At 26.8% G+C, this 17,287-nt stretch overlaps 1 protein-coding gene across 1 annotated transcript; it reads right to left on the reverse strand.

Annotated features, from left to right (window-relative positions):
* Positions 1-180: 180 nt before the first annotated feature.
* LOC145849934 (putative GPI-anchor transamidase) lies at positions 181-8,237 on the reverse strand. Its single transcript, XM_082955056.1, has 5 exons — positions 8,026-8,237; positions 6,269-6,482; positions 2,309-2,452; positions 1,577-1,800; positions 181-1,165 (listed from the first exon to the last, which is right to left on the reverse strand). Exons 1-5 carry the CDS (start codon positions 8,181-8,183, stop codon positions 712-714), a joined length of 1,194 nt encoding a protein of 397 aa, XP_082811182.1. The 5' UTR covers positions 8,184-8,237; the 3' UTR covers positions 181-711.
* Between the last annotated feature and the right edge of the window lie 9,050 nt (positions 8,238-17,287).

Raw genomic sequence — 17,287 nt, forward strand, 5'->3', positions numbered from 1 at the left:
TATATAATCACAAAAAAACTATGTATAGTAAAAAACTTATTTATAGGTTTTTTTTTGATATTTCTGTTAAGTACACAGCAATTTCTTTTTGATTTTAATTCCATAACATTTATTTGTTTCTTAACCTGTTTAGTTTCTATTAACAAATTATAAAAACATTTAATTTTCGCGTGAACTAATAAAATCAAATGTTATAATAATTTTTAAATTATCCGAATAAATAAGAAGAAAAATGTAAAAAAAACAGCAAAAGCATACAAAGCAACAATATGTTTAGTCATGAAAAATTTAAATAAAAACAATTAAAATACTGCATGTATCAACTTTTCTTAAAGCATTGTTAAACAACAAAAATTTAAAAATATAACTTTCTTCATAGTTTACTACCGAAAATTAAGCGAATCATAGAAATAATTGTCAGGCAAAAAGTTTGTTATATTAATCAAAATATAATAATTTAATAAAAGTGAAAACTATAAAATGGTGTAGTGTAGGTAATACATAATAGGAATAAAACTAACTGTGTGGGTGTAAAAACTCATTATAACAAGAAACCGTTTGTTGTATAAAACATAAGAAACAGCTTTTATACTTTTAAAGTCATAACTTTAAAAGGTTTTAAAAGTGATGATTGAGTCTTAGCTAAAAAAATCAAAAGTTAACTTCTAAAAGCATCTTAAAACATTAACCAAAGTAAAAAAACAAAAGAAATTACTCAGTTTTTTTCTTACAACTTACGACATCGTCATCCAACAAAGACTTCGCCACAAAGTAGCAAAACAAGGTGAACAAGTACCAGTTGAGCCACTTTGCAACGAAACCCTTCATTTCACCGTTCAAAAAGCCATCCCTTTTCTCACCCTCCTCTTCAACCACTTCAGGTTCGTTTTCAGAAAGCCCATCCGAAGTTCCGTTGTGAGGCTCGACGTCGAAGTAAAAGTAGGAGTCGTCGGCGGAGAGGTCGATCCTCCGCACGCTGCCGAAGAAGTCGCTGATGGGGGTCTTGCTTGGATCCCGTTTGAACAAGCGGGTGGAGTGGCCGGGAGTGGAAATGCAGACTTCCTTGGGGCAGATCTTGAACATGTCGGACAGGTGGGAGCCCTTGTTGAGCGAAGTGGGTTTGGTGGGTTGCTTTTCCAAGAACTCAAGCAGGTGGAAGGTGAAACTGTTTGTTGAAAATCGAATTGAAAATATTTACAATATGATATGGCTAAAAATCATAAGTTAATTTTTTAATTGATACAATCTAGTATTAGTTTAGTATGTCAAACAAGTTGATTAGTAAGATTTGGTTTACTTGCCTCATCAAATAAATTTTTGTTTTACAAAAAAAGTGGATTTTTTAATGAATTTAAAGAACTATACACTATTGGTTTGCTTGTTTTAACAGTTTGACTGCAAAGTAAACTAGTAATTTTAACTTAATCCGTGTATATGATTTAGGCTTTTGATTTCATTTGTATACATATATGCATAAACTTTAACAGTTTTTAAATGTAGTCAGCTATCTATAGAAAAAATTACTATATAACCTATGAAAAAACTTTAAAAAAAGTAAATTTAAAAAAACATAAACCGGTCAATGATGAAAACGCCAACTTCCTCATCCACGTGATGAGACAGAGAGTCTTCGTCGGCTTGGCTGCTCGCCATTGAAACGATGTTGGGCGAGTAAAACTTGGTGTACATGGAAACGGCGTGGCAAGTGTCAATGACAAACATGAGCTCGTTGTACCGCTTCTTCTCGTGCATTTGGGCGAAAGTGTCGGCTAGTTCGATGCTTGATATCTCTTTTGAGTCCTGAAAAACATTTCAATTGTAATGATTAGCATAAAGATTGAAGACAATAAAAAATATAATTTGCTTATTATTTATCATTACTACTTTGCTTTTAGTGAATTTGTTACTTTGCTCTACTTAAGTAAAATTTAAAAGAACTTTAACTTTTTAGTTTTAATGAATTTAAGTTTCTAAGAACTTTTAGAGCTATCTTTTTTAAATAATAAGCAAGGTTAAATTGAAAATAACAGTTCTAAAACCTCTCAGAATCTTAAGTCTTATAAACTTGTTACACTGATTTTCTAATTAGTATTTTTACTATAAGTTACTGTAACATTATTTAACTTAATTAATTTCCGAGTTAAAATAATAAAAATATTACCGAACTTTTATACTTCGTAAAATTGAAAACATACAAAGAAAATAGACTTTTGTTAAATCATAAAAAGTTAATTAATTAAAAAAAAAGATAAGATTAAGATAAAGATTTATAGCATACTAGTATAAACAATTAAATAGCTGTTCTAACCAAAAATTTAAGAAAGTCTTCACCACCATGGCCAGTCATATAAACGAGAACATTCGACCTGTCATCAGTCATCAATCTCTTGGATCTGGGAGTGTCTTCACTCTGTCTTCCCGTCATCACTCTAATGAAGTTTTCGACTGTCACCTATGATTTTAAGCCATATTAATTTTTTTGATGATATTTGAAATAGTTAAACTACAGTTGCATAAACTTTATGAAATTAATAACTTTGACAATAAGACCAGCTATGTAAACATATAGCAAATATTTTAAGTTTATTTTAAAAGCTAGTATCAAGAACCATAAAAGTCAAAATATTTAATCCAAACAATACTGTCAAAGTTTATTTTAAATAAGCTGTTTTTTTTATTGATAAAGCAGTGACAGAACGACAACGGCTTTGAAAATAATGTTTGGATTATTTCAAATGACCATAGTATTCTTTGAAGCTATGATAAGCATTTGTTACAATAAATTTATTTTTTAAACTACTTTATTATCAAAATTTACAAAACTTATTAGATTTATTTTTTAATAAACGAGTTTTTCAGCTTTTCGGTTATAATTAAAAATATAAACAAAATACTTTAAGGCTATAAAAAAATTATAAAAGCAATATAAATTAAATTAGCCACTGTTTATTATTATTATTACAGTAATATTGAATTTAATAAAATATAGTTAAAAGCTAGATGTATGTAACTTTTTTAATTTCATAAGCAAAAGTATACAACAGATTCAAAAATAGAGCTTTTTGTTTTATAAAAACTAAAAAAAGTAACAACAATATTTTCTTTTGTACAATGAGTTCATATTTTATTTGTGCATAGAAAGTAAAATGTTTGAAAGTTAAATATACATGGTAAATATGAAGTCATTGGGACAAACTTTTATCTTTTGAAATAAAGTAGCATTAAGTATTGAAATTTATAAAAACTAGCAAAAGAGAGATAATAATTTAATTTAATTTAGATATTGTTAAGCTATAAAGATGACTAAATCCACAGTATACAATGTTGTAAACAGATTAATTGAGCTTTGTACACCTGAAGACTGTCTAAGAAGTTCAAGACCACGCACATACTGATTTTAGATGGTGATAAAGTTGTCTGATAAAATTAAGCAGGAGTCTACATATATCTACAAGACAAAAAGCTAAGGACATCAATTTAAGTGAAAATGTTAAAACATAAATGATAATTTTCTACAATGTCTTACACATAAAAATAGAGAGAGAGTACCTCACACCAAGATATTTGTAGAACAGCAAAGAAGCTGGAAAAATCAAGGCTGCCACAAAATTGTTTTATTACTGATAAAGAACTCTTCAAATTTGAGGTAAGAAATCAGAACAGCTTTCTGCAAACAAAAATCTTGTTGTCTCATATGTAGGCTACAGACTCAAAATAATTGAAAAATCACCTCTCATTTTTGTGGAGCAAGGGTTAAGATCAACACAGATTATTACATTAACAGTATTTTGGTTCCAGAATGTGAAGAGATGAATAACCACTTCAAAGATCAGCATTTTGCTTCCAAACAAGTAGAAAAACCATCACAAACCTCAAAAATAAAGACTTTTAAAAATATAATTCCAAAAATTATGTAAATTTGGCTTTATGCATGGCCTAGTTTGAACAAAATAATATTTTATTAAAAATAAGGTCTGTTATATAGCTCAGTGCTTCTGAAATGGGGTTCCGCGGAACCCTAGGGTTCCGCAAAGCCTTTAGAAATTTAAAAAAGAAATTTGAAAGAAAAAAAAAACATAAATCATAAACTTCAAAAAAAAAATGGAACACATAAAATGGAAAACATATATAATTATAGCATCCATTGATCTGCTTAGTGTGTATCTAGGGGTAGGACTTTTAATGGGTATTCAATGGGTATTTAATGGGTAATTAATGGATAAAACTTGGCAACAAAACATATTCCTTCTTGTTTACAAGAAATTCTCACAGCGTCGATTAAAACTTTTAAACTTATAAAGAAAAGTGACACAAAGGCCAGATGTTTTAAAGACCTATGTTAAAGTTTAGATTCTGACCACCTGCGACTTCTTTAAATGAAGTTTGCTGGCTGTCGAAGGGGCGGACACTAGTTCGTCTTGATGAATTAAAGAAGATAAAGGCTCAGAATTAGTGAAGTTCTTTGAAGATGATGTTTTTTTGGCCAGGCTAGCTTATCTCACCGATATTTTCGAAGAATTGAACGCTTTGAACTTAAGCATGCAAGGGAAGCAAAATTCCATTTTTGTCATGACAAACAAGATTGAGGCGTTTAAAAATAGAATTACATTTTGGAAGGAAAAGGTTAGCAATGGTAATTTTGCGATGTTTCACCGGTTTTATGAGGCCCATGAAAAAAGCATAGAATTCAAATTCTCTGACGAATTATACAACCACCTTGATCTTTTGTCTATAAAGTTTCAACATTATTTTCCTGAAGATGTTCGCATTGGAAGTTTATGGATTTTGAATCCTTTTATGTGTGATATTGCTTCAGAAGAAGTGAATCTTCCTACAGATACAGAAAACAAATTGCTGCAACTATCTGAAAATAGCAATTTAAAATTGATTTTCAAAGGGAAGGAGATTTTAGATTTTTGAATATGTGCAATTTCACAGTACCCCGTCTTAGCAAAGCGTGCAGTAAAGTTTCTTTCACCATTCACCACCACTTATCTTTGCGAGTCCGGCTTTTCGCATGTAACAAACATTAAAACGAAGTAAAGGAACTGTATGCTGACTCCAACCTTTTCTGCCTGTCTCCGTCTCAGTCTATCAAAAATCAAACCGCGCATTGACATGCATGTTGCTAAAAGACAAGTTCAAGTTTTGTACTACATGTTTTTTATTTATTTTTCGTTAGGCATTTTACCCGTTTATTACAGTAATCTGTGAATTCGATTAGGTTCATGCTCATTTCGTTATTGTTTGTAGCTCTCATTTTGTTTTTATTATGCAAGGAAAGATTTTTTTGACATTACAATCAATCATGTTTGTTTTCGTTTATTTATATATATAAAATACCTATTGCCTCTGGCGCACTTTGAGTTTGACTTGACTTAATACTATTACAATTGGTATGATTTCTAACAATGATATAGTTTTGCTAAAAAATTTGTTTTTTACTGAAATTATTTTGTTTTTTGCAGGAAATATTATATTTAACATTTTATGTAAAATTAAATTAGGGGTTCCGCAGAAAAGTTGAACTTTTGAAAAGGGTTCTGCCATTAGAAAAAGGTTCAGAAGCACTGATATAGCTCATTTAAGTAATGATATTTTAAAAACAACCATTCTAAGTTAATGGGCTAAGAATCTCAGTAAAAGAATTAAAACTTCAATTTAAAGATGGGAAATTACATTAAAAAACATAATTTAGATTTATTCTTGGCCTCTTAAATTATAATTTTTCTTCATATTCGTTAATTTTTTTTTGTTTTTTAATAATAAGCCACTTTTTAATTGGTAGAAAGACTTTTATTTCACCCAAAATATTTTCTTTTTTTTTTTTGACTTAATCTCTATAATACTATTAGTCTCCGAAGTTCATATAATTTTTCACCAGAAATATAGTTAGTTTTTCTAAAATAGTTTTTGCTTAATTAAAAGCTTTTTAATCCAGTGTTTTAATAACCAACAGTGAACAGTTTTTATCTACAAGAGTTACTATTTTATAAAAGTCATTTTATAATATGAAAAAGTTTAGTTTTTAAGTATAAAAGGTATAAAACCAACTTTTAATTTTATTAATTATAGTTTTGAGAAATTATATATTACATTTTTACTAACAAACATAATTAAACTACACAAGTTATAGTTTTATTAAAACAAATACTCAATAGTTTAGTTTGTAAAAACATAGATCAGCAATCTGCAATGCATATTTTTAAAATCAAATAGCATTTTTTGTACAATAAAAATTCAACTATGAAAAACTACAAAAACAAACCTCATTACCCCTGTAGTCAACTTCAACATCCGATCCGTACACGTCAATGTCATGGTTCTTGTTGTTAAAAACCTGACCCGGCTTGGAGTTCCTTGGGTTGCAGGCCATGTCATCGCTCATCATCAGAATTATCTGGCTGTCAGGGATTCCCAGTCGCTTCACACTTCTGTACACTGACAGGACGTTTGACACATGGCGGTAATTGAACCAGAACCTTTTATGTGGGTACAGGTCATAAGTACAAGCAAAAATATTCTAATCTCATGTTTGTTACAGCTAAAAAAGTCTAACTAAAAATAACTTAAAAGAAAGAGTACGGTTTAAGCAATAGTTGGTTATTTTTGCCTTATTTTTATATTGTAAAAACATTTGAAAATATTTTTACACCAAACTTTATCAAGCAACTATTTAGAGCTTTTAGTTTTTATTTGAAGTTTTTAATTGCATACTTACTTTATGTTATCATTGTTTGTGATAACTTCTTCAAAGCAATTCATAACTTAAAAACATGTGTACTTAACCACAAGTTATGTAAAAAAGTCAACAAATTATGTTTATTATTATATTAATATATCAACCTGTAAACTTAGAATACATGCATATGTAGAATTTACTTTTTTTATGAGACTAAGAAATTTTGAATACATTTCATTTTCTAAGTACAAAAATTTAAATTTTATAGAGTAAAAACTAAACAACAAAATATGAAATAAGTATCTTTTGTATAAAAAAAATTAACATATAAATATATGAAGGGTTGTATAACAGCTTTTTCTCAAGTATAACTATTTTATATTGTTACTTTTTATTATCTTTGTTATACTAACTATATATAGTCTTAGTAAATATGGTTATGGCTTTAAAAACAAATTTAAGTTTCTAATCTATTAAAAAAATTAATAGTGACTTTTTTATGATTAGTTTTAAAATAATTTAATTTTCTTCCAAGAAATATTATTTTGTTAAGTGTGCTATAAGGAATAATAAAAAACTATAGACAACATATCATTGGGCAAAAAGCTGTTAATTGGAGCTATAATATTAATTAATATTTTTTGTTATAAAAAATGGTTAAATACTCATTTTAAATGTGCCATAATCAGCAAATTGGTCTTAATTTGCTGAGCCCTGCACTTGAGAAAAACATTGAGTGTATTTAGTTTTTCTTGCAACAAAATAGAAAAACACAAAAATCTTGCCCAAGCATGTCTTAAGCTAATAAAAATATTAATGGAGGTAAACTTTATGTAACAGATTATTTAAACAAAAAGAAAAGTTATTTTTTGTAACTATAAGAAAAGCTTGGTAAAAAATTAAGTAGCCAACTACAATTTGCTGCTACTTAATGTTTTATTCAGGGTGGCCACTTGTTTTTGATAAACTATTCTCCAGGTTTTCCAAATTTCTTTCAGGTTTTTTAAATACACCCTTTTATAGTTTTAAATTTAAGTTTAAGGTAAAAATATTATAACATCATTAAAAAGATACTGTAAAGCTACTTTTAATGTGTTTTTTAACAAGAAAAAATTTTGATGAGGACAAAAAAAAATTTCTACATGATAGATTTATTGTTTCAAATCAAAATCTTACTACTTAACATGTAAAAATTGTTTAAAATTCTAGGATTTTTCAAAATTTCCCAAGTTCCAGGTTCTTTTAGCTTAAATTGTCTAATTCCAGGTTTTCCTGAATTCAAGGTTTAGTGGCTACCCTGTTTAATATAAATTATAAAACTGAAAAAATATGTTTCTACTTACTTTGAAGTGCAAACAAGAACTGCCCAGTTGTTTGAATGGGAGCTGCCCTGAAACGTTCTATCAATTTTTTCTCGTGTGGCAACATCTAAACTGGTACATTTTCCCACCAAAAACAAAAGAAAAAAACTTAAAATTATCTTTGATTGCTTTAAATACATTTCTGCAAAACAGAAAAAAATAGCACAGAACTATAAATAACAAGAAGACAAAATATGTTAATTTTACATTTTATCTTATATACCATTTCATATCAATGAATAAAAACTGTTGTACAATTTATGTTTTTGTTTTTTAATGACGTATAACTATAAAAAATTATTTTGCTATAAAATATACAAAGACTTATATTCCAATTTTAAACAAATTAAAGTTAATAAAATAATAGTTAACCAGTGTGTTTCAAGAAAATTTATGTAAAAATTTTATATCAATTAATTAAATATCCTTTATAATGAATCATAGTACTTATGTTAAATACAAATTATAATACAGATATATAATTTGTTAAGAAAATTTGATTTTAAAAATACCTGAACATATGTTTTATAAAAACAATAAAATTGTTATTAATCATCAGCTGTAGGTTTGAAATAAATTGCACTTTGCTAAACAATAACAAAAAAGTTATAAAAAATAACAAAAAACACTAGGACGTAATTATTGAATATTGTAGAGTACAAAAATCCAAGCAAAAATTAATCTTCCATCTGAACAAACAACTAAAGTTTACAAAACTACAAATAAGTGACTTTTTTATTAAATACTCTGCATTTGTTGGGATTTTAAGAGGAGCTTTTCATATGTTGACAGGACTATATGAATTTACTCGTCTTATTTAGACAACACTCTTTTTTAAACGTATACACAACGGCTGTTGATTCTTTTAAGCACAGCCTACAAACAGGGTTGTTATCATCTGCTATAGGCTGTGCTCTTTTTATCATCTCCCAATTTTTTTGCGCTTTAGGTTGCAAACATGCTTTAAAAGCTCAGTCTCATTTTCATATACACCACCTTTAAAAGATTTTTTATGGTTAGCATTTCGGAATCTGAACTGAGTTAAGCATAATCTGTGTAGAACTTCCACTTCTCATTATGAAAATAATACTGAGCTTTCAAAGTACGTTTAAAGCTCAAAAACATTGATTTTGTAATAACTTAAAAAGGTGATAAAAAGGTATTTTAGATACTTTACCTGCAAACTTGTTTTATCTTAGCCAGAAGAAACTTTAAAATTGTAATACTTTCTTCAAAAAAAATAATTTTTAAAATTTTATTATTATAAACGTTTAAATATCAGTAATGTACAAACTGTAAAAAACTACATAAGCTTTGTTTAAAAAGTAAAGAGAAGATATATTTCTAATGAAATTGTTTTATTTTGACTTTCTGTTTTTTCCTTTTATTTAAACTTTGGAACCTAACAAACTTACAAACTTTTGATCCCTTATGTGATGTGTCAAAAGTTAAATAAACAATCAATATTTAAGCATAAAATATGAAAATAAAAAAAATACAATAAATCAATTTTATAAAAACATAATCAAAAAGAAAAAAACCATAATGCAGTGCTATTCGAATTTTCTCCTTTTTGAGAGTGCTAGGTTGTATATAAACTTAAACTACGCTTGAAACAGGCTTTCAGTTTTGGCTGCTTTGCAGTTAGCTTTTAGCCACTGGCTTTTAAGTTTTACTGTTTCAAGCTATTGCAGCTTTTTACTGCATTTAGTTGTGAATGGTTTCAATCTTGTTTAAGCAAATTTATTTCGCTTTTATATTGCTTTATGAGTTTAGTTTAAAAAAACACTCAGTTTTCAGCTTCTTTGATTCATGTATTTTAGCCTTCTAAAAGAATTGGTAATTTGATCTATTGGTTTTATGCTGTACAGTATTTTATCATCTTTTTGTTTTGCAATTTTATTATAAATACCTTTGATCACCACAGACTCTAATTATGTTAAACAGTAGTACAAGTAATTTATTTATTAAACCTTTAGTAAATAGTAAGAAAGTCATATTAGTTTATTTATCAACTATAGTTTAATTGTTAGCTTGGGGACATCTATTATATAAGTTAAAGCGCAGGTTGCATTTTAAACCAGGCCTCTAACTTTGTATATGTAGAACACCCTGTTAGCGACAATAAAAAATATAGACTTCTTATTAGAAGGTAGGTTTTTATAAATATAAATTGAATTGAATTTTTGATGCTGTAAATAAAAGGTTATCAATATATATATACATATATATAAGAATTTTTATAGCTGTAAGTGCAGTATTTTTAATTAAAGAAGTGTCTTTTGATCAGAACTCTACTTCAAATATGAAATAAACTTAAAAATAAGTATGAGATGTACAAAAACTATAAAAGACTACCCTAAAATTTTCAAAAATGATTGAATTAGCCTAAGGTGGCCTGAGTTTAAAAAAAACTATCTTGAGTTGATTTGAATTATGCTGAGTAGCCTGAGTGGCAATTTATATGTGTTGATCACTGGTTTTTGTTCTTGCAGCCTTTAACTCAGAGTTTTCAATGCTGACATTAGGAAATATCAGTTATTTAAAGATAAAAATAGTTGGTGAATAGTAATCAAAAAACAATAACAATAAAATCACAAAATTACAATAACTTTTAAATAATTTTGTAAAATAACTGTAATTTAGATAGTTTTTTTATCTTATTTATATTAAAGTGTGGCAGGGGTCCAAAATTCTCTGAGCTTAGGTTGCAATAACTAAATCAAGTACTACAATAGCAATGTATTTAAAAATAAAATCTTTTACTTATAATATACACTGGTTAATTTTTTTAAATAAAAAATAAAGTATATAAAGGTTTTTCTTTTTGTTAATGCGTCTACCATTGGGTTTGATTATTTAACTCAAAAGTTTTCAAAGCTTTCTTTAGGACATCTACTTACAAAACTAGGCCACACTAAAACTTAACATATACTTTAAAATATCTAAAATACTTAATTATAAATACTTTTTAGTGAAAAACATCAGTACTTACTGTCCCCTCTTTAACAATAAATGAAAACTAGAAATTGAAAATGAATTGAAACTAGAATAAATTAATTAAAATGTAACAGAATTAATAGCAAAATTTGTTTAATTATTTTGATAACTAACAGAACTTTTCTTACTTGAGTCACTTTGTTTGAAATGAAAAAATATCAGAAAGAAAAATGTGAACGCTCACAACTATATTCAATGGATTGGTGTGGAGAAAGACCTTTTGGTTGTTGAGCCTTACACCAGAACTTAAACTCTTTCACTTTAATAATATATAGTATTTTTTAAATTTAAATTAAAAAGGAATATGACTACCACAACCATTACATAACTGTAAACTCAATTTGAAAAACCAAAGTAAAACAGAGTAACAAATTATTTTTTGCTTAATTTAAAATTAACTTTTTGCAACATCTGACAAAATAATTTCATTGTGCATTAGTATTGATATTCTGTTACCAAGTTTCAAAAGGAGTTTGTTTATAATTTTAAGAATTCCCCTTATACGGAAACAACTTAACCAGAGTAAAGTTATACATCTGAAATATATTTATAAATATTTACTCAATGAATACCTATCTCTTAAAAATTAAACAAAAAACTAATATTAAGATAATTAAAGTTATTCTACTATATTTTCCTTTATTTTAACGGCACTTAAATAAACTGTTTAGAAATTTTACATATTTATAAAAAAGAACATAACTGTCTATATTTACCATTTTTAACTAAGTTTTTATGTTTAGATAACTCTTTTTTTTCACAAACGTTTTAAAAATTACACAAGAGTTTTTTTGTTATGGAAGATTTTATTTGAATCTGAAGTTTGTTTAGTACGTAGATAGTTTAAAAAATAAGTTTAACCGAAATGTTTTTTGTGCACCAGATCATGGACTAAATGTTTTGAGCATCTTTTTTTTATCGTTCAATAAACTGTAATGTATTTTGACGAATTAATAACGATTAAGAAAAATATAAATCTCAACATGAAGCAAAACTTAAGTAAGTATATGTTTATTAATAAACTGTAAATAGTTTTGCTTGTCCACCTTTTTTTTATGCGTCTTTAACTTAAGCCTTTCTTTTTTAAGTGATATTTATTCCAAGCTGTAAGTTCGCTTAACTTAAATCGTTTCTAAACTTTAAAGTTTTGTACGATGTCACAGTTTTAACAGTGTTTGAAAGTAAATATTTGATCGAATATTGCGCTGTTTTTGTTTGTTTCACAGTAGTCTGCAATCCGTTGAAAAGCTTGCCTTTTTAATAAAGGATTTTACAGTTCAGAAATTTAACATCCTTTCTGTAAACTTCCAAAAAAAAATTATAAAATTTAATTTGTTGTATAATAAGAGTTATACTTATTTCTAGGTGTCTTTCAAATTTATTGTCAAGTTTGCCATATTTAAGTAAGACCTAAAGCCATCAAAATTTAATAAATATATACTACATTATACCCTAAATAGCTATTTCATAAAATACAAAGAAATTTTTTCTCAGTTAAAACTACTTTTCCGCTTTTACTCGCCTCTTCATTGTGTATTTAAAAGTCATCGAGATAGCTATTGCTAAAAAGAAATTATATGCATTATTTGACAACTCGCATGGTTTGGATTTGGAGTTTTTAACAATATTTTTGCAAAACTAACAAAGCTTGTTGTTTTCCAGCATTCCAGCACTCTTGAGTTGGGCTCTTTAATTTTTTTTTAAATTTGACTCGACTGAGTTTAAATAGTGGTGCACCCACATTGTGGGTTGGGTTCCACAATATTCAGTACAGCGTTCTTGTTTTCGAGCAAATACCGGTTTTATTTTGTAGAACTACTTGATTATCTATGTCAAACAGATTTTACCTGATTTTTTAACTTTTCAAATTACAAAAAATATTTAAAAACTAGTAAATATTATAGTAATAGAAAAATTTAATAAACTTTGTAAAGAACAAAAAACAACGTAAATGTTAATTTGTAGTAACAAAACAAAATAAGAGTTTCTGCTTAAGTACAAAAAAAAAATTAAATTTTCTATAAAAAAATTGCAAGTATTTTAAAGTCACATAAAGAGAATATGACAATGTTTTAAAAGCTTGTGTTATTTTAAAGATCTTTAGCTAGCTATTGTCTTATACAATTTTTTAAAATTGAATTAGTTTTTAAGATGTAATGCTAAACGGCTAGAGATTTCAGTATGCTGCTTATGAAAGAATAAAATTTAAATGGGAAATAATGTTTTATAAAAATTCAATATTCATTTTATTTTTACTGAGTCTACAGGTAGTCATTCTCAGAAATTCTTAGTCTAATCTAAACTTCTTAATAAACATGCAAAAATCATTTAAAAAAGGGGAAACTTGAGTCATATTTCTTGACTTAAAAACTTCAAAACACAACTATTTCTTTGTTCTTAAAGAATATTTCTCTACATAATTAAACAATTAAATGGAAAAATTAACTGTTTATTATTTTTTAAGTTTAGGTTTATTGGATTGTTGCGAGAGCCTACAAAAAAGTGGAATATTTTGGAATTTTTCAATCCTCGCAGCATATCTAAAAAAATATGTTTTTTTTTTAATAGTTTTTTCTAACATTCTTTAGTGAATTAACCTTATTAAAAAGAGTAAATATGTTTTTTGTATAAACATAATACTTTTTCACATGTAGGAGATTTTTAGTTTTCCAGCTTTAGTCTTTAGTTACGGTCTTCTTGCTTATTCTATAAAAAAAGTTGAAAAATCTAAACTTACTTCGAAAATAAGATATTCTTTTAATTAGAAAAAAAATAAGTGCACTTTTTTTTTTTAATGGTACAATAACTAATAAAAGTTTGTAAATCCGTTTGTGGTTTTTAATTTGTCGCTCCCTATTTTTGCTCTAACTTTTTATACTAAAATAAGCATTTAAAAATCTTTAAATGTTTAACAAAAGTATCTTATATATAGAACAAACTTAGAACTTTTTAAAAAACTTTTTTTTGACTTGGCAAGAAGACTAATATTAAATGTTAAAAATATTTTAATAAACTCTGTGATGCAAGTTATTATGATAAAGCTGTCAACTGTTTCTGTTCTATGCGAAAAAAAACTTACAATAATAAAAAAAAACTAGATGTTTATTAAATGTTAATTTAAATTTTTGTTTTAGAAGTTTTATCTTTTTTTAGAAATTAAAAGTATTCAGCACTAATAGTAACACACATTGCTATTCTGATAATTTTCCTATATATTTGGAACTAAAGAAACTAAAGGTAAACTTTGTATCTTATTTTAATTAATTTCTTTAAACATAACAATTTAAAGAAATTATATCTATAAACTGAAAAAGAAGTTTATAAAAATATACTTTTCATAAAAGCAATTTAGGTTTTTGGCATTATAAAACTAACTTAAGATAAATTAACAAACTAAACAAGTCTAAACTGAATAAAATTTTGTTAACATTAATTATTAATTTAATTAAACTATAATTTTTTTCATCTTTTATAAATAATATGTGATTACTACTCATTTAAAATCCGTTTGCTACTATTTATGCTATTTTATGTCTACATTTAGATACTTCTGTGTTATGTATTTCAATCAGTTAAGTTTACTTAGAATTTTATTTTAAAAAATTATTTTAAGTAAAAATAATCAGAGCAAGCTAACTGCTGAAACAAAATTATTAGTTTTACTCTTTTTTTTTAATTAAGCATCAACAATTATAAATCAATATATACCATCATTAATAAAACAAAGGTGTAAAATTTTTATACTTCTTTATTTGTAAAAAAAACACCATTACAATAAAACATAACTAATTTAAACTACAAAGCTCAAAAAAAAACTTTGTGTTTAGTTAATTTTATTTAAAGGATACACATCCTCAGATTAAAGACTCTAAAACACCGATAATTACACGGACAAATCTCATATGAAAAGTGTTTTTGCCAATGTTTTTGTTGATTGTAATAAATATAGGCTTTTTTTTAACTTATTTTGTTACAAAATGGTACTTAGTTTATTTTCTTCTAGTTAGTAATGTAATAAGATAAAAAGATATATTTGTAATAAAATAAATCTGATTAACAAAAACTGTTAACTTCACTGTTTTTTCTTATGAAAACAGAACTTTTGAAAAATTTTCTTCTTCAATAAATCTTTTCATATTAATAAAAAAAATACACCTGTTTTAGTAACAATATCCTTATTGATCTTATTTACGCTCAATTAATCAATGATAAATTTATAAAAAAAATTTGTTGTTGATATTTTAATACTTCTTGTTTAAATGTTTTATTATCAATGTTAAATGCATTCTTTTGTACTTTTATAAAGTCATTAAACTTTAAGCGAAAACTTTTACAAGTTTAAACCTTTTATTAGGAATATTTAATGTATACTTTTTTATGTAGTGTAAAAATTATCATTTTTGGCTTCATATTTATTTCAATTTAAAAATAAGCTTCTTTCAAAAAATACTAATTATTTTCAAGAAAAACTGTTTTAATATATTAACTAAATAAAACTTTATTATATGTACAATGTACCTGTTCAGAGTTAACATTAAAACAATTAAATTGAAAAAGTTTGTTACTGGATAATAACTTTAGCTTTAGATTAAATTTATTGACTTTAAAAAACAATTTTTGATTCACAAATTTATTCATCAAATAATGTTTTACTCAATTAGTAAGATTAATGAGATCCTCGAAAAAAATAAATGTCTGAAGGTCAAAAAAATATTCATGGAGACAATAAGGCTAGCTTAAGTTTACAAACTTTGTTAATACCATAACAAAAAACTTTAAAAAAAAATATATTATTAAATTTGTAACTTTCTCCTTGGATACAAATTGAGAATTATGATTGTTACTCTTGAGATAAACTAAAAGTATACATCTTTCAAAAACTATAAATAAGTTGGAAATAGCATTTACTAACGCACATTATAAGTTTATGTTGTAAAAACTACATACTTAAAGCAAAGTAGAGTAAATTGAAACTTTATGTAAAAGCTACCTATCATTTAAAATTTGAACCTCTAACTTATTACTGTAAAAGTATTTACCTAGTTTTAGTATGATTTGTATTACAGACTTTATCATTCTTGTAATTAGTTTGTGAATAAACTCAACAAAGAAAGATATATTTATTTATGATAAAGTCAAGCTGATTTGAATCAACAATGCCTGTGATTAAATGCCCTCTTGAGAGTTGGACATACGAAACACCAGACGTCGATGTTTCTGTAGTTGCCTCTTTGCTTATCATTCACAACAATGTACATTAATGCAAATTCTTCAAAACCAAAGCTTCCAAAGATGGACCGTACTCGAATAGGGACAGACTGCAATGAGGAGGGTTGGAACATATTTGTCCAAAAGTGGACTATTTTTAAAAATAGCATGGAGATGACAGATGTAGAAAAACGCCGTCAACTGTACCAGTACTGTGAGGAAGATTTAGGCGATGCTATTCTGAAGGGACATGAGATGTAGTAAATTTTAGTGAGCAAGAGCTTTTAAGTATGATCAAGCAGCTTGCAGTTATTCCTGTTTCAGTTCTTGTACGACGATCAGACTTTCTTAGTGCAAGACAGGATTTGACTAAAAACACTAGACTATTTGCTGCCCGTTTAAAGGGAAAAGCCAGTACATGCTCGTACACATGTAAATGCTCAAAGCATGGCTGTAATCAAATGATAGATTTTACAGACATAATCCTAAAAGATGTCATGGTAACAGGTTTAGCCGAGGAGGATATCCGTAAAGAGGTGCTAGGATGGGAAAATCTAGATGAGAAAAATATCAATGAGACAATCGGTTTTTTTGAAGGAAAAGAGATGGCACGTGATGCAATGTCAAAACCCGCTGTTACAGCATCAGTTTTCTCATACAAATCATCAAAGAAAACCACTCAAAAACCAAGTAGTAAAATAACTTGTGGCATATGTAATAAATTAACTGATAAATTTGTTTGGAGCAGTGAAGATATGAGTTATATTGAGTGTTCTGCCTGTAAAAAATGCTGGATAAAGTCCTGTAAAAAAGTTTATCAAAATCACCAAAACTATGCTGATGAGTCAAATGCACCTCTAGTTGGTGGATTGTATACACCAAATGTATACAAATCCTTAAAGAAAACCACACAAAAACCAAGTGGTAAAACAACTTGTAGCATATGTAATAAATCAACTGATAAATTTGTTTGGAGCAGTAAAAATATGAGGTATATTGAGTGTTTTGCGTGTAAACATTGCTGGATAAAGTCCCG

The sequence above is a fragment of the Thalia democratica genome, chromosome 2, assembly GCF_965202585.1.
Source record: "Thalia democratica chromosome 2, ktThaDemo2.hap1.1, whole genome shotgun sequence".
Classification (NCBI taxonomy): Eukaryota; Metazoa; Chordata; class Thaliacea; order Salpida; family Salpidae; genus Thalia; species Thalia democratica.

Excerpts from the sequence above, each read along its gene's own strand:
- LOC145849934 (XM_082955056.1), bottom strand. The coding sequence starts at position 8,183 with ATGTATTTAAAGCAATCAAAGATAATTTTAAGTTTTTTTCTTTTGTTT. Across the intron at positions 2,453-6,268 it reads TTGACTACAGGGGTAATGAG|GTGACAGTCGAAAACTTCAT; the intron begins GTTTGTTTTTGT and ends TTAAAATCATAG. Across the intron at positions 1,166-1,576 it reads GGCGTTTTCATCATTGACCG|TTTCACCTTCCACCTGCTTG; the intron begins GTTTATGTTTTT and ends TTCAACAAACAG.